The sequence below is a fragment of the Oncorhynchus mykiss genome, chromosome 16, assembly GCF_057628025.1.
Source record: "Oncorhynchus mykiss isolate SJ-2025 chromosome 16, ASM5762802v1, whole genome shotgun sequence".
NCBI lineage: Eukaryota > Metazoa > Chordata > Actinopteri > Salmoniformes > Salmonidae > Oncorhynchus > Oncorhynchus mykiss.
This window is the reverse complement of record NC_143037.1, coordinates 695,923-720,293: the sequence shown is the minus strand read 5'-3', so window position 1 is coordinate 720,293 and position 24,371 is coordinate 695,923. Positions and strand designations below refer to the sequence as shown.

Here is a 24,371-nt window from a genome sequence, read left to right as displayed (position 1 = left end):
GTTCTGCATTCAAGTCAAAAGAGAAGCACATTTAGCTTCAATGAGTCATTGGGGGAGGAGAGGGTAGAGTATGGGGTCAGCAGAGGTCAATGTTAAGGGTTAGTGATGTAAGGTTAGGGGTCAGGGGTTAAAGGTTACCTGCGTGGCGCTCCATCGTCATGAGGCTGGATGATGACCACCTTGACGGCGATGGAGGTTCTCAGCAGGTCGATCATCTGTTCGTGGGTCAGCGTTGCTACGGCAACCTTACAGATCTCCACCAATCGGCTACCCTGGCGAAGCCCCGCCTTCCAAGCGAACCCGAAGGCCTCAACGTCAGCAACGATGCCCTCGAAGTTGACGTGGAAACCCAGCTGGCACAGAGCGTTCCGACGCAGTGTCATCTCAGATGTCTCACAACCACGCGTCACTATCTGGAGAGAAGAAGAGAGAGAGTCAGTCCCCTGACTGGTCATGTTGCAGGACAATTGTTCATATCTGGATCAAAGGAAGAAGGAAGAGAACCACCTTGTAATTAATGGTAACAGTGGGTGAGATAGAGAAAGACACTAACACACTGAATAAATAGTTGAAACATAGAAAATCTCTTCCTGGGCTGATGTAGCATGTACACAAAGCAACACAGACACTTTTAACCATTCTGTATACATCTGGCCCTTCTTTGGACATTGTGTTAACCAGCCTCCAGACGAGGTTCAATGCCATACAACTCTGACTGGATGCAGTCTATCACAGTGCCATCCGTTTAGTCACCAAAGCCCCATTCACTACCCACCATTGCGACCTGTACGCTCTCGTTGGTTGGCCCTCGCTTCATACTGGTCGCCAAACCCACTGGCTCCAGGTCATCTACAAGTCTCTGCTGGGTAAAGCCCCGCCTTATCTCAGCTCACTGGTCACCATAGCAGCACCCACCCGTAGCACGCACTCCAGCAGGTATATCTCACTGTTCACCCCAAAAGCCAATTCTTCCTTTGGCCGCCTTTCCTTCCAGTTCTCTGCTGCCAATGACTGGAACGAACTGCAAAAATCTCTGAAGCTGGAGACTCATATCTCCCTCAGAGCAGCTCACAGATCACTGCACCTGTACAAAGCCCATCTGTAAACAGCCCATCTATCTACCTACCTCATCCCCATACTGGTATTTATTTATTTATCTTGCTCCTTTGCACCCCAGTATCTCTACTTGCACATTCATCTTCTGTACATCTACCATTCCAGTGTTTAATTGCTATATTGTAATTACTTCGCCACCATGGCCTATTTATTTCCTTAACTTACCTCATTTGCACTCACTGTATGTAGACTTTTTGTTCTACTGTATTATTGACTGTATGTTTGTTTACTCCATGTGTAACTCTGTGTTGTTGTATGTGTCGAACTGCTTTGCTTTATCTTGGCCAGGTCGCAGTTGCAAATTAAAACTTGTTCTCAACTACCCTACCTGGTTAAATAAAGGTGAAATAAATAAATAAATGTAAAGAAATTCATTCAGACGGAAGAAAATAAGAGGTGCAACAGATATAGCCTCAGAGATGGAGAAAGAGGAGCACATTACAGAGCTAATAGATATAACCTCAGAGATGGAGAAAGAGGAGCACATTACAGAGCTAACAGATATAGCCTCAGAGATGGAGAGAGAGGAGCACATTACAGAGCTAACAGATATAGCCTCAGAGATGGAGAAAGAGGAGCACATTACAGAGCTAACAGATATAGCCTCAGAGATGGAGAAAGAGGAGCACATTACAGAGCTAACAGATATAGCCTCAGAGATGGAGAGAGAGGAGCACATTACAGAGCTAACAGATATAGCCTCAGAGATGGAGAGAGAGGAGCACATTACAGAGCTAACATATATAGGCTCAGAGATGGAGAGAGAGGAGCACATTACAGAGCTAACAGATATAGCCTCAGAGATGGAGAGAGAGGAGCACATTACAGAGCTAACAGATATAGGCTCAGAGATGGAGAGAGAGCAGCACATTACAGAGCTAATAGATATAGCCTCAGAGATGGAGAGAGAGGAGCACATTACAGAGCTAACAGATATAGCCTCAGAGATGGAGAGAGAGCAGCACATTACAGAGCTAACATATATAGGCTCAGAGATGGAGAGAGAGCAGCACATTACAGAGCTAATAGATATAGCCTCAGAGATGGAGAGAGAGGAGCACATTCCAGAGCTAACAGATATAGCCTCAGAGATGGAGAGAGGAGCACATTACAGAGCTAACATATATAGGCTCAGAGATGGAGAGAGAGGAGCACATTACAGAGCTAACAGATATAGCCTCAGAGATGGAGAGAGAGGAGCACATTACAGAGCTAACAGATATATCCTCAGAGATGGAGAGAGAGGAGCACATTACAGAGCTAATAGATATAGCCTCAGAGATGGAGAGAGAGGAGCACATTACAGAGCTAACAGATATAGCCTCAGAGATGTAGAGAGAGCAGCACATTACAGAGCTAACATATATAGGCTCAGAGATGGAGAGAGAGCAGCACATTACAGAGCTAATAGATATAGCCTCAGAGATGGAGAGAGAGGAGCACATTCCAGAGCTAACAGATATAGCCTCAGAGATGGAGAGAGAGGAGCACATTACAGAGCTAACATATATAGGCTCAGAGATGGAGAGAGAGGAGCACATTACAGAGCTAACAGATATAGCCTCAGAGATGGAGAGAGGAGCACATTACAGAGCTAACAGATATAGCCTCAGAGATGGAGAGAGAGGAGCACATTCCAGAGCTAACAGATATAGCCTCAGAGATGGAGAGAGAGGAGCACATTACAGAGCTAACAGATATAGCCTCAGAGATGGAGAGAGAGGAGCACATTACAGAGCTAACAGATATAGCCTCAGAGATGGAGAGAGAGGAGCACATTACAGAGCTAACAGATATAGCCTCAGAGATGGAGAGAGAGGAGCACATTCCAGAGCTAACAGATATAGCCTCAGAGATGGAGAGAGAGGAGCACATTACAGAGCTAACAGATATAGCCTCGGGGATGGAGAGAGAGGAGCACATTACAGAGCTAACAGATATAGCCTCAGAGAAGCACAGCACACCAAGGTGAGTGTAAGTGAGCACAGCACAACAAGATGAGTCTAAGTGAGCACAGCACAACAAGATGAGTCTAAGTGAGCACAGCACAACAAGGTGAGTCTAAGTGAGCACAACAAGGTGAGTCTAAGTGAGCACAACAAGGTGAGTCTAAGTGAGCACAGCACAACAAGGTGAGTCTAAGTGAGCACAACACAACAAGGTGAGTCTAAGTGAGCACAACAAGGTGAGTCTAAGTGAGCACAACACAACAAGGTGAGTCTAAGTGAGCACAACACAACAAGGTGAGTCTAAGTGAGCACAACAAGGTGAGTCTAAGTGAGCACAACAAGGTGAGTCTAAGTGAGCACAGCACAACAAGGTGAGTCTAAGTGAGCACAACACAACAAGGTGAGTCTAAGTGAGCACAACACAACAAGGTGAGTCTAAGTGAGCACAACACAACACGGTGAGTCTAAGTGAGCACAACAAGGTGAGTCTAAGTGAGCACAACACAACACGGTGAGTCTAAGTGAGCACAACAAGGTGAGTCTAAGTGAGCACAACACAACAAGGTGAGTCTAAGTGAGCACAACACAACAAGGTGAGTCTAAGTGAGCACAACAAGGTGAGTCTAAGTGAGCACAACACAACAAGGTGAGTCTAAGTGAGCACAACACAACAAGGTGAGTCTAAGTGAGCACAACACAACACGGTGAGTCTAAGTGAGCACAACACAACAAGGTGAGTCTAAGTGAGCACAACACAACACGGTGAGTCTAAGTGAGCACAACAAGGTGAGTCTAAGTGAGCACAACACAACAAGGTGAGTCTAAGTGAGCACAACACAACAAGGTGAGTCCGAAAATGTCTTGTATGCTGCTGCATAAATTAGGTAATATGACAGGGAGATACAGTGCCATCGGAAATAATTCAGACCACTTGATAATTCCATGAGTTGTTGAATAATTGGAAATGGAACGGAGCTCCATGCGGTCATGGCTCTATATAAATCTGTGAAGGTAGTTCCATGGGGTCAAGGCTCTGTATAAATCTATGAAGGTAGTTCCATGTGATCATGGCTCTGTATAAATCTGTGAAGGTAGTTCCATGCGGTCAAGGCTCTATATAAATCTGTGAAGGTAGTTCCATGCGGTCAAGGCTCTATATAAATCTGTGAAGGTAGTTCCATGTGATCATGGCTCTATATAAATCTGTGAAGGGTGTTCCATATCATCATGGCTCTATATAAATCTGTGAAGGTAGTTCCATGTGATCATGGCTCTATATAAATCTGTGAAGGTAGTTCCATGCGATCATGGCTCTGTATAAATCTGTGAAGGTAGTTCCATGTGATCATGGCTCTATATAAATCTTTGAAGGTAGTTCCATGTGATCATGGCTCTATATAAATCTGAAGGGAGCTCCATGTGATCATGGCTCTATATAAATCTTTGAAGGTAGTTCCATGTGATCATGGCTCTATATAAATCTTTGAAGGTAGTTCCATGTGATCATGGCTCTATATAAATCTGAAGGGAGCTCCATGTGATCATGGCTCTATATAAATCTTTGAAGGTAGTTCCATGTGATCATGGCTCTATATAAATCTGAAGGGAGCTCCATGTGATCATGGCTCTATATAAATCTGTGAAGGGAATTCCATGCGATCATGGCTCTATATAAATCTGTGAAGGGAGCTCCATGTGATCATGGCTCTATATAAATCTGTGAAGGGAGTTCCATGCGATCATGGTTCTGTATAAAACTGTGAAGGGAGTTCCATGCGATCAATAGGGTTTTTGCCAGCTTCACTGCTGAACCGTAATAATCAACACTAACCAATACAATAGGGTTTTAGCCAGCTTCACTGCTAAACCGTAATAATCAACACCAACCAAAACAATAGGGTTTTACCCAGCTTCACTGCTGAACCGTAATAATCAACACTAACCAATACAATAGGGTTTTAGCCAGCTTCAGTGCTGAACCGTAATAATCAACACTAACCAATACAATAGGGTTTTAGCCAGCTTCACTGCTGAACCGTAATACTCAACACTAACCAATACAATAGGGTTTTAGCCAGCTTCACTGCTGAACCGTAATACTCAACACTAACCAATAAAATAGGGTTTAACCCAGCTACACTGCTGAACCGTAATAATCAACACGAACCAATACAATAGGGTTTTAGCCAGCTTCACTGCTGAACCGTAATAATCAACACTAACCAATACAATAGGGTTTTAGCCAGCTTCACTGCTGAACCGTAATAATCAACACTAACCTATACAATATGGTTTTAGCCAGCTTCACTGCTGAACCGTAATACTCAACACTAACCAATACAATAGGGTTTTAGCCAGCTTCACTGCTGAACCGTAATACTCAACACTAACCAATACAATAGGGTTTAACCCAGCTTCACTGCTGAACCGTAATAATCAACACTAACCAATACAATAGGGTTTTAGCCAGCTTCACTGCTGAACCGTAATAATCAACACTAACCAATACAATAGGGTTTTAGCCAGCTTCACTGCTGAACCGTAATAATCAACACTAACCAATACAATATGGTTTTACCCAGCTTCACTGCTGAAGACATCTTAACTTTTTTTGAATGAACTCAGTTCGACTTTCAACTTACTCTTTGTTGTAATAGTAGAATGCACAAGGTGCAGCTACGAAATTGCATAGTGCATCACTTGCCATATTAGTCATTGCTGACCTTAGATATTTATATCTTGTTAGTCATTGCAGACCTTAGATATTTATATCTTGTTAGTCATTGCTGACCTTAGATATTTATATCTTGTTAGTCATTGCAGACCTTAGATATTTATATCTTGTTAGTCATTGCTGACCTTAGATATTTATATCTTGTTAGTCATTGCAGACCTTAGATATTTATATCTTGTTAGTCATTGCTGACCTTAGATATTTATATCTTGTTAGTCATTGCTGACCTTAGATATTTATATCTTGTTAGTCATTGCTGACCTTAGATATTTATATCTTGTTAGTCATTGCAGACCTTAGATATTTATATCTTGTTAGTCATTGCAGACCTTAGATATTTATATCTTGTTAGTCATTGCAGACCTTAGATATTTATATCTTGTTAGTCATTGCTGACCTTAGATATTTATATCTTGTTAGTCATTGCAGACCTTAGATATTTATATCTTGTTAGTCATTGCTGACCTTAGATATTTATATCTTGTTAGTCATTGCTGACCTTAGATATTTATATCTTGTTAGTCATTGCAGACCTTAGATATTTATATCTTGTTAGTCATTGCAGACCTTAGATATTTATATCTTGTTAGTCATTGCAGACCTTAGATATTTATATCTTGTTAGTCATTGCAGACCTTAGATATTTATATCTTGTTAGTCATTGCTGACCTTAGATATTTATATCTTGTTAGTCATTGCAGACCTTAGATATTTATATCTTGTTAGTCATTGCAGACCTCAGATATTGAAGCCGACAGAGATGGTCGCCTCCCTTCTAGTCCTCAGGAAACTATGCACTATTTTGTTATGTATGTATTATTTCTTACATTGTTAAACCAGAAAATCTTAAGTGTTATTACAAACAACAGGGAAGGACTTAGATTTGTGTCTATTAGGTAGTTATTGTGGATATTACTGCACTGTCAGAACTAGAAGAACAAGCATTTGGCTCCACTGTCGTTCAGATACTCTATGAACACACATGAGACATGGCCAAATGTGTAGAATTGCAGGAAATTCATTTTTTTTAAATCGCAAATAAATTCTGTGGTGTGGAAATGAGCTATAAACCTGCAAAATGGTCTCTGCCACCAACAAGAGGGGGTTGAACAGTTTGCGTCATGGACAATGCTTGTTCCCAATGATGAACGCGGGCATGAGTGGAAAAGCACTACAGGGTTAGGGAACTGAACTAATGGAGTGGTCTGTTATGATAAACTGAACTAATGGAGTGGTCTGTTATGATAAACTGAACTAAAAGAGTGGTGTGTTATGATAAACTGAACTAATGGAGTGGTCTGTTATGATAAACTGAACTAAAAGAGTGGTCTGTTATGATAAACTGAACTAATGGAGTGGTCTGTTATGATAAACTGAACTAAAAGAGTGGTCTGTTATGATAAACTGAACTAAAAGAGTGGTCTGTTATGATAAACTGAACTAAAAGAGTGGTCTGTTATGATAAACTGAACTAATGGAGTGGTCTGTTATGATAAACTGAACTAATGGAGTGGTCTGTTATGATAAACTGAACTAAAAGAGTGGTCTGTTATGATAAACTGAACTAAAAGAGTGGTCTGTTATGATAAACTGAACTAAAAGAGTGGTCTGTTATGATAAATTGAACTAATCGAGTGGTATGTTCCTGTTATGAAAAATTGAACTAATGGAGTGGTCTGTTCCTGTTTGTTTCTCCTTCACTTACTGATTGCAGCTCAATGTGAGATAGTAGACTGAGCACTTTAGCAGCCACAATAACACTCCCCCTGAAACGGTCTGAGGTTTCAGAGGCTGAGAGTCACACCCACTCCAACCTGCCTCAATCACTCTGCAGATTAGTGGGGTCTAGTGGGTCAAACTATCCTGCTGACAATCCAAACAGAGAGAGCATGTTGGTCTGCTCTGCTGGGATAAATGACTGAATTAATGAATATAGTTTTTTTTTTTTATATACAGTGCCTTGCGAAAGTATTCGGCCCCCTTGAACTTTGCGACCTTTTGCCACATTTCAGGCTTCAAACATAAAGATATAAAACTGTAATTTTTTGTGAAGAATCAACAACAAGTGGGACACAATCATGAAGTGGAACGACGTTTATTGGATATTTAAAACTTTTTTAACAAATCAAAAACTGAAAAATTGGGCGTGCAAAATTATTCAGCCCCTTTACTTTCAGTGCAGCAAACTCTCTCCAGAAATTCAGTGAGGATCTCTGAATGATCCAATGTTGACCTAAATGACTAATGATGATAAATACAATCCACCTGTGTGTAATCAAGTCTCCGTATAAATGCACCTGCACTGTGATAGTCTCAGAGGTCTGTTAAAAGCGCAGAGAGCATCATGAAGAACAAGGAACACACCAGGCAGGTCCGAGATACTGTTGTGAAGAAGTTTAAAGCCGGATTTGGATACAAAAATATTTCCCAAGCGTTAAACATCCCAAGGAGCACTGTGCAAGCGATAATATTGAAATGGAAGGAGTATCAGACCACTGCAAATCTACCAAGACCTGGCCGTCCCTCTAAACTTTCAGCTCATACAAGGAGAAGACTGATCAGAGATGCAGCCAAGAGGCCATGATCAGCCAAGGGCCCATGATCACTCTGGATGAACTGCAGAGATCTACAACTGAGGTGGGAGACTCTGTCCATAGGACAACAATGTATTGTTATTACGAGTATCGTCCTGTGTATTGTTATTACGGGTCTCGTCCTGTGTATTGTTATTACGGGTCTCGTCCTGTGTATTGTTATTACGGGTCTCGTCCCGTGCATTGTTATTACGAGTATCGTCCTGTGTGTTGTTATTACAGGTCTCGTCCTGTGTATTGTTATTACGGGTCTCGTCCTGTGTATTGTTATTACGGGTCTCGTCCTGTGTATTGTTATTACGGGTCTCGTCCTGTGTATTGTCATTACGGGTCTCGTCCTGTGTATTGTTATTACGGGTCTCGTCCTGTGTATTGTCATTACGGGTCTCGTCCTGTGTATTGTTATTACGGGTCTCGTCCTGTGTATTGTTATTACGGGTCTCGTCCTGTGTATTGTTATTACGGGTCTCGTCCTGTGTATTGTTATTACGGGTCTCGTCCTGTGTATTGTCATTACGGGTCTCGTCCTGTGTATTGTCATTACGGGTCTCGTCCTGTGTATTGTTATTACGGGTCTCGTCCTGTGTATTGTTATTACGGGTCTCGTCCTGTGTATTGTTATTACGGGTCTCGTCCTGTGTATTGTCATTACGGGTCTCGTCCTGTGCATTGTTATTACGGGTCTTGTCCTGTGTATTGTCATTATGGGTCTCGCCCTGTGTATTGTCATTACGGGTCTCGTCCCGTGCATTGTTATTACGGGTCTCGTCCTGTGTATTGTTATTACGGGTCTCGTCCTGTGTATTGTTATTACGGGTCTCGTCCTGTGTATTGTTATTACGGGTCTCGTCCTGTGTATTGTTATTACGGGTCTCGTCCTGTGTATTGTTATTACGGGTCTCGTCCTGTGTATTGTTATTACGGGTCTCGTCCCGTGCATTGTCATTACGGGTCTCGTCCCGTGCATTGTTATTACGGGTCTCGTCCTGTGTATTGTCATTACGGGTCTCGTCCTGTGTATTGTCATTACGGGTCTCGTCCCGTGCATTGTTATTATAAAGGATGGATCAGTCATTAGACTAATGGTCCTGTTAGATGACTCTGTAGAGTCCCACATAAAACAATTAAGTCCATGTCGATTCTGCAATAGGGCATAGAGCAGGGATTAGTTTTATTCTCATGGAATAAATCTCTGTGAAGCTAAACTCAAGCCTTACTAAATCATAATCAGCTCTGAAGGCTGACAGTTAATCAATCATACACCTAGATGTTAATGGGTCTCTGAGCAGTAAAATCTCTGTGGGTGGAATATTCCAATACCCTAACTAATGATGGCTCCCCTTCCTGTCACATTATGGACTTGATAGGGGAGGCGGAAATGAACAAATGCTCCAAAACAGTGGCGTTAATGGGAACAACACGCTAGAAAGCCGAAACAACAACACAGGCACTCACAGGTCCAACAGCCATGGTAAATATAATCGACCAGGACAATGGGGAACAGAGGCACATATATACAATTACTAATCAGGGGAAAGGGAACCAAGAGTGCGTAATTAGACAGTTCAGTGAAGCTTAGAAGGTCGGGGATGTAGAACTCCGGAACTCACACTGATACAACGGGGAAAGAAACCCTCATTGTCTTCTGAGGGACAAACCCAGGGTAATACACATACCAGATCATTAATGCCAACACGTGAAGCCTAACCACATGCGTAGGTGTTAAACAACACAGCTAATTATCCTAATAGATACAGTGGGCATTAAAGACAGTAAATGTGAACTGGATTTACCATAGCTAATGAATGGTCTGGTATTACCATAGCTAATGAATGGTCTGGTATTACCATAGCTAATGAATGATCTGGTATTACCATAGCTAATGAATGGTCTGGTATTACCATAGCTAATGAATGATCTGGTATTACCATAGCTAATGAATGGTCTGGTATTACCATAGCTAATGAATGATCTGGTATTACCATAGCTAATGAATGGTCTGGTATTACCATAGCTAATGAATGGTCTGGTATTACCATAGCTAATGAATGGTCTGGTATTACCATAGCTAATGAATGGTCTGGTATTACCATAGCTAATGAATGGTCTGGTATTACCATAGCTAATGAATGATCTGGTATTACCATAGCTAATGAATGGTCTGGTATTACCATAGCTAATGAATGATCTGGTATTACCATAGCTAATGAATGGTCTGGTATTACCATAGCTAATGAATGGTCTGGTATTACCATAGCTAATGAATGATCTGGTATTACCATAGCTAATGAATGATCTGGTATTACCATAGCTAATGAATGGTCTGGTATTACCATAGCTAATGAATGGTCTGGTATTACCATAGCTAATGAATGATCTGGTATTACCATAGCTAATGAATGATCTGGTATTACCATAGCTAATGAATGGTCTGGTATTACCATAGCTAATGAATGATCTGGTATTACCATAGCTAATGAATGATCTGGTATTACCATACCTAATGAATGATCTCTGATCTGGTATTACCATACCTAATGAATGATCTCTGATCTGGTATTACCATAGCTAATGAATGATCTCTGATCTGGTATTACCATAGCTAATGAATGATCTGATATTACCATAGCGAATGAATGATCTCTGAAATGGTATTAACAAAGCTAATGAATGATATTGTTTTACCAGAGCTAATGAATGCTCTGTTATTACCCAATGACTGTATCTATTATGGCGTATTACCATATCTAATTAAAATATTTTAACACATCTAATGAGATAGTGAAATACCCTAGCTCATCATTCATGTAAATACATTCAGCTCTGTCCTTCTGTTATTCTACACTGAATGACACTCTGGGCCCTCTGTTAAAAGCCAAATACCACACCCTCTTACCATGTTCAGCTGGGTTACTACAGCAACCCTCCTCTATTACCATGTTCAGCTGGGTTACTACGGCAACACTCCCTATTACCATGTTCAGCTGGGTTACTACGGCAACCCTCCTCTATTACCGTGTTCAGCTGGGTTACTACGGCAACCCTCGTCTATTACCATGTCCAGCTGGGTTACTACGGCAACCCTCCTCTATTACCATGTTCAGCTGGGTTACTACGGCAACCCTCCTCTATTACCATGTTCAGCTGGGTTACTACGGCAACCCTCCTCTATTACCATGTTCAGCTGGGTTCCTACAGAAACCCTCCTCTATTACCATGTTTTGCTGGGTTACTACGGCAACCCTCCTCTATTACCATGTTCAGCTGGGTTACTACGGCAACACTCCTATGTTACCATGTTCAGCTGGGTTACTACAGCAACCCTCCTCTATTATCATGTTCAGCTGGGTTACTACAGCAACCCTCCTCTATTACCATGTTCAGCTGGGTTTCTACAGCAACCCTCCTCTATTACCATGTGCAGCTGGGTTACTACAGCAACAATCCTCTATTACCCTCCTCTGTTGTGCTGCCTCAGTGTTGTACTGCCTCACTGTTGTACTGACTCACTGTTGTACTGCCTCAGTGTTATACTGCCTCGGTGTTGTAATGTGTCAGTGTTGTACTGCCTCACTGTTGTACTGCCTCACTGTTGTACTGTTGTACTGCCTTACTGTTGTACTACGTCAGTGTTGTACTGCCTCACTGTTGTACTGCCTCACTGTTGTACTGCCTTACTGTTGTACTGCCTCAGTGTTGTACTGCCTCGGTGTTGTGCTGCCTCAGTGTTGTACTGCCTCAGTGTTGTACTGTGTCAGTGTTGTACTGCCTCAGTGTTGTACTGCCTCAGTGTTGTGCTGCCTCAGTGTTGTACTGCCTCAGTGTTGTACTGTGTCAGTGTTGTACTGTGTCAGTGTTGTACTGTGTCAGTGTTGTACTGCCTCAGTGTTGTACTGCCTCACTGTTGTACTGCCTCACTGTTGTACTACGTCAGAGAGACAGACAGACAGACAGACAGACAGACAGACAGACAGACAGACAGACAGGTTCGGAGGAGAGGAGGAGGAAAATAACGGGGAGAAGGGTCCGTGCTAACTGCAGAGCTGTTTTAACAGGACAAGGACAGAAGAGGACGGGGAGAAGGAGGAGAACAGAAGAGAGAAAAGGATGGACAAGATTAATAAATGTGGGCTGAGTTCAGAGTTACTTTAATACGAGGACAGAAGCAGTGTGTCTGCTCACTGAGACGAGAGGCCATGGGCGTACAACAGGTTCTATTATTAGTCTACACAGATAGAACGATACTGCCTCTCCCCTCCTCCCCTTTTCAACTGGTTTGGATCAGCATCATGTGCTACACAGTTTAGACTGGATTGGATCAGCATTATGTACTGTACAGTTTAAACTTGTTTGGATCAGCATCATGTGCTACACAGTTTAGACTGGGTTGGATCAGCATTATGTACTGTACAGTTTAAACTGGTTTGGATCAGCATCATGTGCTACACAGTTTAGACTGGGTTGGATCAGCATCATGTCCTGTACAGTTTAAACTGGGTTGGATCAGCATCATGTACTGTACAGTTTAGACTGGGTTGGATCAGCATCATGTGCTACACAGTTTAGACTGGGTTGGATCAGCATCATGTGCTGTACAGTTTAGACTGGGTTGGATCAGCATCATGTCTTGTACAGTTTAGACTGGGTTGGATCAGCATCATGTCTTGTACAGTTTAGACTGGGTTGGATCAGCATCATGTACTGTACAGTTTAGACTGGGTTGGATCAGCATCATGTCTTGTACAGTTTAGACTGGGTTGGATCAGCATCATGTCTTGTACAGTTTAGACTGGGTTGGATCAGCATCATGTACTGTACAGTTTAGACTGGGTTGGATCAGCATCATGTACTGTACAGTTTAGACTGGGTTGGATCACCATCATGTGCTACACAGTTTAGACTGGGTTGGATCAGCATCATGTGCTGTACAGTTTAGACTGGGTTGGATCAGCATCATGTCTTGTACAGTTTAGACTGGGTTGGATCAGCATCATGTCTTGTACAGTTTAGACTGGGTTGGATCAGCATCATGTACTGTACAGTTTAGACTGGGTTGGATCAGCATCATGTACTGTACAGTTTAGACTGGGTTGGATCAGCATCATGTACTGTACAGTTTAGACTGGGATGGATCAGCATCATTAAATAAAGGTGAAAATATATATATATTTTAAAAATGGGCCTCACCCCAGGTAGCTAGGTAACACAGGCATCACCCCAGGTAGCTAGGTAACATAGGCAACACCCCAGGTAGCTAGGTAACATAGGCAACACCCCAGGTAGCTAGGTAACATAGGCAACACCCCAGGTAGCTAGGTAACATAGGCAACACCCCAGGAAGCTAGGTAACATAGTCAACATCCCAGGTAGCTAGGTAACATAGGCATCACCCCAGGTAGCTAAGCAACATAGGCAACACCCCAGGTATCTAGGTCACATAGGCAACACCCCAGGTAGCTAGGTAACATAGGCATCACCCCAGGTAGCTAGGTAACATAGGCAAAACCCCAGGTAGCTAGGTCACATAGGCAACACCCCAGGTAGCTAGGTCACATAGGCTACACCCCAGGTAGCTAGGTAACATAGGCTACACCCCAGGTAGCGAGGTAACATAGGCAACACCCCAGGTAGCTAGGTGACATAGGCAACACCCCAGGTAGCTAGGTAACATAGGCATCACCCCAGGTAGCTAAGCAACATAGGCAACACCCCAGGTATCTAGGTCACATAGGCAACACCCCAGGTAGCTAGGTAACATAGGCAAAACCCCAGGTAGCTAGGTCACATAGGCATCACCCCAGGTATCTAGGTCACATAGGCAACACCCCAGGTAGCTAGGTAACATAGGCAACACCCCAGGTAGCTAGGTAACATAGGCAACACCCCAGGTAGCTAGGTCACATAGTCTACACCTCAGGTAGCTAGGTAACATAGGCTACACCCCAGGTAGCTAGGTCACATAGGCATCACCACAGGCAGCTAGGTCACATAGGCTACACCCCAGGTAGCTAGGTAACATAGGCTACACCCCAGGTAGCGAGGTAACATAGGCTACACCCCAGGTAGCTAGGTAACATAGGCATCACCCCAGGTAGCTAGGTCACATAGGCAACACCCCAGGTAGCTAGGTAACATAGGCTACACCCCAGGTAGCTAGGTCACATAGGCAACACCCCAGGTAGCTAGGTAACATAGTTAACACCCCAGGTAGCTAGGTAACATAGGCATCACCCCAGGTAGCTAGGTAACATAGGCAACACCCCAGGTAGCTAGGTCACATAGGCATCACCCCAGGTAGCTAGGTCACATAGGCAACACCCCAGGTAGCTAGGTAACATAGACATCACCCCAGGTAGCTAGGCAACATAGGCAACACCCCAGGTAGCTAGGTCACATAGGCAACACCCCAGGTAGCTAGGTCACATAGGCATCACCCCAGGTAGCTAGGTAACATAGGCATCACCCCAGGTAGCTAGGTAACATAGGCAACACCCCAGGTAGCTAGGTAACATAGGCATCACCACAGGTAGCTAGGTAACATAGGCAACACCCCAGGTAGCTAGGTAACACAGGCATCACCCCAGGTAGCTAGGTAACACAGGAAACCCCAGGTAGCTAGGTCACATAGGCATCACCCCAGGTAGCTAGGTCACATAGGCATCACCCCAGGTAGCTAGGTCACATAGGCAACACCCCAGGTAGCTAGGTCACATAGGCATCACCCCAGGTAGCTAGGTAACATAGGCATCACCCCAGGTAGCTAGGTAACATAGGCATCACCCCAGGTAGCTAGGTCACATAGGCATCACCCCAGATAGCTAGGTCACATAGGCAACACCCCAGGTAGCTAGGTCACATAGGCAACACCCCAGGTAGCTAGGTCACATAGGCAACACCCCAGGTAGCTAGGTCACATAGGCAACACCCCAGGTAGCTAGGTCACATAGGCATCACCCCAGGTAGCTAGGTAACATAGGCATCACCCCAGGTAGCTAGGTCACATAGGCAACACCCCAGATAGCTAGGTCACATAGGCATCACCCCAGGTAGCTAGGTCACATAGGCAACACCCCAGGTAGCTAGGTCACATAGGCAACACCCCAGGTAGCTAGGTCACATAGGCATCACCCCAGGTAGATAGGTAACAACGGCTACACCCCAGGTAGCTAGGTCACATATGCAACACCCCAGGTAGCTAGGTCACATAGGCAACACCCCAGGTAGCTAGGTCACATAGGCATCACCCCAGGTAGCTAGGTCACCTGCCCTAGAGGGGGCCTCTTATATTGTTGTTATCTAACCTTTATTTTGACAGGGAGTCATGACTCATGATGAGACCAAGGTCTGTTTAACAAATGAGCCCTCTAATTACAAAGATACACATGAAATACAATTACGAAATGCAAAACAGGAATACAATACACCATCATAGAAAATAAACTCATTCTTCATCAAAAAGGTCCCCAATCAGCAGTCTGATTTGCCCTAGAGGTACCAAACACTTCATCAGTCTGATTTGCCCTAGAGGTACCAAACACTTCATCAGTCTGATTTGCCCTAGAGGTACCAAACACTTCATCAGTCTGATTTGCCCTAGAGTTACCAAACACTTCATCAGTCTGATTTGCCCTAGAGGTACCAAACACTTCATCAGTCTGATTTGCCCTAGAGGTACCAAACACTTCATCAGTCTGATTTGCCCTAGAAGTACCAAACACTTCATCAGTCTGATTTGCCCTAGAGGTACCAAACACTTCATCAGTCTGATTTGCCCTAGAGGTACCAAACACTTCATCAGTCTGATTTGCCCTAGAGGTACCAAACACTTCATCAGTCTGATTTGCCCTAGAGGTACCAAACACTTCAGCAGTCTGATTTGCCCTAGAGGTACCAAACACTTCATCAGTCTGATTTGCCCTAGAGGTACCAAACACTTCATCAGTCTGATTTGCCCTAGAGGTACCAAACACTTCATCAGTCTGATTTGCCCTAGAGGTACCAAACACTTCATCAGTCTGATTTGCCCTAGAGGTACCAAACACTTCATCAGTCTGATTTGCCCTAGAGGTACCAAACACTTCATCAGTCTGATTTGCCCTAGAGGTACCAAACACTTCATCAGTCTGATTTGCCCTAGAGGTACCAAACACTTCATCAGTCTGATTTGCCCTAGAGGTACCAAACACTTCATCAGTCTGATTTGCCCTAGAGGTACCAAACACTTCATCAGTCTGATTTGCCCTAGAGGTACCAAACACTTCATCAGTATGATTTGCCCTAGAGGTACCAAACACTTCATCAGTCTGATTTGCCCTAGAGGTACCAAACACTTCATCAGTCTGATTTGCCCTAGAGGTACCAAACACTTCATCAGTCTGATTTGCCCTAGAGGTACCAAACACTTCATCAGTCTGATTTGCCCTAGAGGTACCAAACACTTCATCAGTCTGATTTGCCCTAGAGGTACCAAACACTTCATCAGTCTGATTTGCCCTAGAGGTACCAAACACTTCATCAGTCTGATTTGCCCTAGAGGTACCAAACACTTCATCAGTCTGATTTGCCCTAGAGGTACCAAACACTTCATCAGTCTGATTTGCCCTAGAGGTACCAAACACTTCATCAGTCTGATTTTCCCTAGAGGTACCAAACACTTCATCAGTCTGATTTGCCCTAGAGGTACCAAACACTTCATCAGTCTGATTTGCCCTAGAGGTACCAAACACTTCAGCAGTCTGATGTGCCCTAGAGGTACCAAACACTTCATCAGTCTGATTTGCCCTAGAGGTACCAAACACTTCAGCAGTCTGATTTGCCCTAGAGGTACCAAACACTTCATCAGTCTGATTTGCCCTAGAGGTACCAAACACTTCATCAGTCTGATTTGCCCTAGAGGTACCAAACACTTCATCAGTCTGATTTGCCCTAGAGGTACCAAACACTTCATCAGTCTGATTTGCCCTAGAGGTACCAAACACTTCATCAGTCTGATTTGCCCTAGAGGTACCAAACACTTCATCAGTCTGATTTGCCCTAGAGGTACCAAACACTTCATCAGTCTGATTTGCCCTAGAGGTACCAAACACTTCATCAGTCTGATTTGCCCTAGAGGTACCAAACACTTCATCAGTCTGATTTGCCCTAGAGGTACCAAACACTTCATCAGTCTGATTTGCCCTAGAGGTACCAAACACTTCATCAGTCTGATTTGCCCTAGAGGTACCAAACACTTCATCAGTCTGATTTGCCCTAGAGGTACCAAACACTTCAGCAGTCTGATTTGCCCTAGAGGTACCAAACACTTCATCAGTCTGATTTGCCCTAGAGGTACCAAACACTTCATCAGTCTGATTTGCCCTAGAGGTACCAAACACTTCATCAGTCTGATTTGCCCTAGAGGTACCAAACACTTCATCAGTCTGATTTGCCCTAGAGGTACCAAACACTTCATCAGTCTGATTTGCCCTAGAGGTACCAAACACTTCATCAGTCTGATTTGCCCTAGAGGTACCAAACACTTCAGCAGTCTGATTTGCCCTAGAGGTACCAAACACTTCAGCAGTCTGATTTGCCCTAGAGGTACCAAACACTTCATCAGTCTGATTTGCCCTAGAGGTACCAAACACTTCAGCAGTCTGATTTGCCCTAGAGGTACCAAACACTTCATCAGTATGATTTGCCCTAGAGGTACCAAACACTTCATCAGTCTGATTTGCCCTAGAGGTACCAAACACTTCATCAGTCTGATTTTCCCTAGAGGTACCAAACACTTCATCAGTCTGATTTTCCCTAGAGGTACCAAACACTTCATCAGTCTGATTTGCCCTAGAGGTACCAAACACTTCATCAGTCTGATTTGCCCTAGAGGTACCAAACACTTCATCAGTCTGATTTGCCCTAGAGGTACCAAACACTTCATCAGTCTGATTTGCCCTAGAGGTACCAAACACTTCATCAGTCTGATTTGCCCTAGAGGTACCAAACACTTCATCAGTCTGATTTGCCCTAGAGGTACCAAACACTTCAGCAGTCTGATGTGCCCTAGAGGTACCAAACACTTCATCAGTCTGATTTGCCCTAGAGGTACCAAACACTTCATCAGTCTGATTTGCCCTAGAGGTACCAAACACTTCAGCAGTCTGATTTGCCCTAGAGGTACCAAACACTTCATCAGTCTGATTTGCCCTAGAGGTACCAAACACTTCATCAGTCTGATTTGCCCTAGAGGTACCAAACACTTCATCAGTCTGATTTGCCCTAGAGGTACCAAACACTTCATCAGTCTGATTTGCCCTAGAGGTACCAAACACTTCAGCAGTCTGATTTGCCCTAGAGGTACCAAACACTTCATCAGTCTGATTTGCCCTAGAGGTACCAAACACTTCATCAGTCTGATTTGCCCTAGAGGTACCAAACACTTCATCAGTCTGATTTGCCCTAGAGGTACCAAACACTTCATCAGTCTGATTTGCCCTAGAGGTACCAAACACTTCATCAGTCTGATTTGCCCTAGAGGTACCAAACACTTCATCAGTCTGATTTGCCCTAGAGGTACCAAACACTTCATCAGTCTGATTTGCCCTAGAGGTACCAAACACTTCATCAGTCTGATTTGCCCTAGAGGTACCAAACACTTCAGCAGTCTGATTTGCCCTAGAGGTACCAAACACTTCAGCAGTCTGATTTGCCCTAGAGGTACCAAACACTTCATCAGTCTGATTTGCCCTAGAGGTACCAAACACTTCAGCAGTCTGATTTGCCCTAGAGGTACCAAACACTTCATCAGTATGATTTGCCCTAGAGGTACCAAACACTTCATCAGTCTGATTTGCCCTAGAGGTACCAAACACTTCATCAGTCTGATTTTCCCTAGAGGTACCAAACACTTCATCAGTCTGATTTTCCCTAGAGGTACCAAACACTTCATCAGTCTGATTTGCCCTAGAGGTACCAAACACTTCATCAGTCTGATTTGCCCTAGAGGTACCAAACACTTCATCAGTCTGATTTGCCCTAGAGGTACCAAACACTTCATCAGTCTGATTTGCCCTAGAGGTACCAAACACTTCATCAGTCTGATTTGCCCTAGAGGTACCAAACACTTCATCAGTCTGATTTGCCCTAGAGGTACCAAACCCCTAAAATTGAAGAGAATATGGGAGATTATTCTACAAGTATTCTAAAAGCTGATTTAACTCTGTAGAGACGAAGGAAATCCAGAGTTAGACATCCCTGAGACCGGGTATGGTGACTCGTACGTGTCAAGGTTAGTAATGACATTAGGTACAGCAGGAGTTGTTGTAAAATAGCTTTATAACTGAAAACAGAGCAATATATCGATGATGACGCTGTCACAAACGTCGTGAGGGAAATGACCGGACCAAGGTGCAGCGTCGTGAGGGAAATGACCGGACCAAGGTGCAGCGTCGTGAGGGAAATGACCGGACCAAGGTGCAGCGTGGTGAGGGAAATGACCGGACCAAGGTGCAGCGTCGTGAGGGAAATGACCGGACCAAGGTGCAGCGTCGTGAGGGAAATGACCGGACCAAGGTGCAGCGTCGTGAGGGAAATGACCGGACCAAGGTGCAGCGTGGTGAGGGAAATGACCGGACCAAGGTGCAGCGTGGTGAGGGAAATGACCGGACCAAGGTGCGGCGTGGTGAGGGAAATGACCGGACCAAGGTGCAGCGTCGTGAGGGAAATGACCGGACCAAGGTGCAGCGTCGTGAGGGAAATGACCGGACCAAGGTGCAGCGTCGTGAGGGAAATGACCGGACCAAGGTGCAGCGTCGTGAGGGAAATGATCGGACCAAGGTGCAGCGTCGTGAGGGAAATGACCGGACCAAGGTGCAGCGTGGTGAGGGAAATGACCGGACCAAGGTGTAGCGTCGTGAGGGAAATGATCGGACCAAGGTGCAGCATCGTGAGGGAAATGACCGGACCAAGGTGCAGCGTGGTGAGGGAAATGACCGGACCAAGGTGCAGCGTCGTGAGGGAAATGACCGGACCAAGGTGCAGCGTGGTGAGGGAAATGACCGGACCAAGGTGCAGCGTGGTGAGGGAAATGACCGGACCAAGGTGCAGCGTGGTGAGGGAAATGACCGGACCAAGGTGCGGCGTGGTGAGGGAAATGACCGGACCAAGGTGCAGCGTCGTGAGGGAAATGACCGGACCAAGGTGCAGCGTGGTGAGGGAAATGACCGGACCAAGGTGCAGCGTGGTGAGGGAAAAGACCGGACCAAGGTGCAGCGTGGTGAGGGAAATGACCGGACCAAGGTGCAGCGTGGTGAGGGAAATGACCGGACCAAGGTGCAGCGTGGTGAGGGAAATGACCGGACCAAGGTGCGGCGTGGTGAGGGAAATGACCGGACCAAGGTGCGGCGTGGTGAGGGAAATGACCGGACCAAGGTGCGGCGTCGTGAGGGAAATGACCGGACCAAGGTGCAGCGTGGTGAGGGAAATGACCGGACCAAGGTGCAGCGTGGTGAGGGAAATGACCGGACCAAGGTGCAGCGTGGTAAGGGAAATGACCGGACCAAGGTGCAGCGTGGTGAGGGAAATGACCGGACCAAGGTGCGGCGTGGTGAGTGAAATGACCGGACCAAGGTGCAGCGTGGTGAGGGAAATGACCGGACCAAGGTGCAGCGTGGTGAGGGAAATGACCGGACCAAGGTGCGGCGTGGTGAGGGAAATGACCGGACCAAGGTGCAGCGTGGTGAGGGAAATGACCGGACCAAGGTGCAGCGTGGTGAGGGAAATGACCGGACCAAGGTGCGGCGTGGTGAGGGAAATGACCGGACCAAGGTGCGGCGTGGTGAGGGAAATGACCGGACCAAGGTGCAGCGTCGTGAGGGAAATGACCGGACCAAGGTGCAGCGTGGTGAGGGAAATGACCGGACCAAGGTGCAGCGTGGTGAGGGAAATGACCGGACCAAGGTGCAGCGTGGTGAGGGAAATGACCGGACCAAGGTGCAGCGTTGTGAGGGAAATGACCGGACCAAGGTGCGGCGTGGTGAGGGAAATGACCGGACCAAGGTGCAGCGTGGTGAGGGAAATGACCGGACCAAGGTGCAGCGTGGTGAGGGAAATGACCGGACCAAGGTGCGGCGTGGTGAGGGAAATGACCGGACCAAGGTGCAGCGTCGTGAGGGAAATGACCGGACCAAGGTGCAGCGTGGTGAGCGTACATTTCCTTTTATTTTGAATGTCGCCAACAAAGACAAGAAACAACAAACCGACAGTGAAGCTTACTAGGGCTCTACAGGCCACTAACACAGACAACTACCCACAAGTAAGGTGGAAAAACAGGCTGCCTAAGTATGATTCAAAATCAGAGACAACGATAGACAGCTGTCCCTGATTGAGAACCATACCCGGCCAAAACATAGAAACAGAAAACATAGAAATAAAGAAACTAGAATGCCCACCCTAGTCACACGCTTTAATGTTTGTAATCATGAAAACACAAATGCTAAGTGTCTGACTGCCAATCTGTAGTGATGGGGGAAAAATCTATACACTTACATATGACAATATATTTTGGAATGATATTATATCGATACTTTGTCTCCAAATATTTTTGCTAGGTAGGGTTAGCTGCCGCTAGTTGGCTGTACCTGAGCCAGAACTCCTATAGCTTGTTCTCCATCTTGTTTTTAAATAGTCAGCCAACATGTTTTCATCACTTTCCTTTCCATGACTGATCAAAGCTTGTTTTCCGATGGTTCTCTTCTTGTCTCTCTGCAGCAGACATACAGGATAGCGAGCAATATGTTTGGAACAGAAAATCGCCATAAAATCGAAGCAGTGTAAATCCATTTGATTTCAATCCCTTGGTGACGCCTTTTGATTTGAAGGAAACCCACATATTTGTGGAAGTGTTCAGAAAGGCTCTTTGCACCTGAATGTCAGAACATTCAAGAGATTAAGTTCTCGAAGTTGATTTTCTTCGCATACCCCACAATATCATGATACATCCATGTCTTCATCACTGGAAAATAAAAACAGCTGAGTTTGATATCATTTAAAAGCTGAAATAGCTTGTCAAACTATTTGACAATTTCTTGAATTTTATTTTTTTTATAATAGTTTTTTTTTACCCCAGACGTCTTAAAACAAGAAAAATCTGATATTTGCATATGTTGTAGCCTAGACCCTATTTGACCTAACGTGAGGTGTTGCGCCATCGGTGAGACATGCTCTTGAATACAGAGGGGGTGTCATGTTTTGGTGATACAGTTGAAGTTGTACGTTTAAATACACTTAGGTTGGAGTCATTAAAACTGTTTTTTCAACCACTCCACACATTTCTTGTTAACAAACCATAGTTTTGGCAAGTCGCTTAGGACATCTACTTTGTGCATGACACAACTAATTTTTCCAACAATTTTTTACAGAGAAATTATTTCACTTATAATTCACTGAATCACAATTCCAGTGGGTCAGAAGTTTACATACGCTAAGTTGACTGAGCCTTTAAACAGCTTGGAAAATTCCAGAAAATTATGTAATGGCTTTAGAAGCTTCTGATAGGCTAATTGACATAATTTGAGTCAATTGGAATTGTACCTGTGGATGTATTTCAAGGCCTACCTTCAAACGCAGTGCCTCCTTGCTTGACATCATGGTAACATCAAACATAATTGTAGACCTCCACAAGTCTGGTTCATCCTTGGGAGCAATTTCCAAACACCTGAAGGTACCACGTTCATCTGTACAAACAATAGTGCGCAACTATAAACACCATGGGACCACACAGCTGTCATACCGCTCAGGAAGGAGAAGCGTTCTGTCTCCTAGAGATGAACTTACTTTGGTGCGAAAAGTGCAAATCAATCCCAGAACAACAGCAAAGGACCTTGTGAAGATGCTGGAGGAAACACGTAAACAAGTATCTATATCCCGAGTAAAAACAAGTCCTATATCCACATAACCTGAAAGGCCTTTCAGCAAGGAAGAAGCCACTGCTCCAAAACAACCATAAAAAAGCCAGACTACGGTTTGCAACCAAGGATGGCACAGGAGAAGAGAGACCAAGGATGGCACAGGAGAGGAGAGACCAAGGATGGCACAGGAGAGGAGAGACCAATGATGGCATAGGAGAGGAGAGACCAAGGATGGCACATGAGAGGAGAGACCAAGGATGGCACAGGAGAAGAGAGACCAAGGATGGCACAGGAGAGGAGAGACCAAGGATGGCATAGGAGAGGAGAGACCAAGGATGGCACAGGAGAAGAGAGACCAAGGATGGCATAGGAGAGGAGAGACCAAGGATGGCACAGGAGAGGAGAGACTAAGGATGGCATAGGAGAGGAGAGACTAAGGATGGCATAGGAGAGGAGAGACTAAGGATGGCATAGGAGAGGAGAGACTAAGGATGGCATAGGAGAGGAGAGACTAAGGATGGCATAGGAGAGGAGAGACCAAGGATGGCATAGGAGAGGAGAGACTAAGGATGGCATAGGAGAGGAGAGACCAACGATGGCACAGGAGAAGAGAGACCAAGGATGGCATAGGAGAGGAGAGACCAAGGATGGCATAGGAGAGGAGAGACCAAGGATGGCACAGGAGAGGAGAGACCAAGGATGGCATAGGAGAGGAGAGACCAAGGATGGCACAGGAGAAGAGAGACAAAGGATGGCACAGGAGAAGAGAGACAAAGGATGGCACAGGAAAAGAGAGATCAAGGATGTCACAGGAGAGGAGAAACCAAGGATGGCATAGGAGAGGAGAGACCAAGGATGGCACAGGAGAAGAGAGACCAAGGATGGCACAGGAGAAGAGAGACCAAGGATGGCACAGGAGAGGAGAGACCAAGGATGGCACAGGAGAAGAGAGACCAAGGATGGCACGGGTGGCACAGGAGAAAAGAGACCAAGGATGGCACAGGAGAAGAGAGACCAATGATGGCACAGGAGAGGAGAGACCAAGGATGGCACAGGAGAGGAGAGACCAAGGATGGCACAGGAGAAGAGAGAC

At 44.9% G+C, this 24,371-nt stretch overlaps 1 protein-coding gene across 5 annotated transcripts in view; it reads right to left on the bottom strand.

Moving 5' to 3' along the window:
- The window catches only part of sipa1l2a (signal-induced proliferation-associated 1like 2, genome duplicate a), a 303,115-nt gene that overhangs the window by 113,374 nt on the left and 165,370 nt on the right, over positions 1–24,371 (bottom strand). For all 5 annotated transcript variants that reach the window (XM_090201691.1, XM_090201693.1, XM_090201694.1 and 2 more), the window contains exon 12: positions 139–413. In XM_090201691.1, the coding sequence (XP_090057817.1) occupies positions 139–413 (275 nt within the window). The remainder of the gene's footprint in view (positions 1–138; positions 414–24,371) is intronic.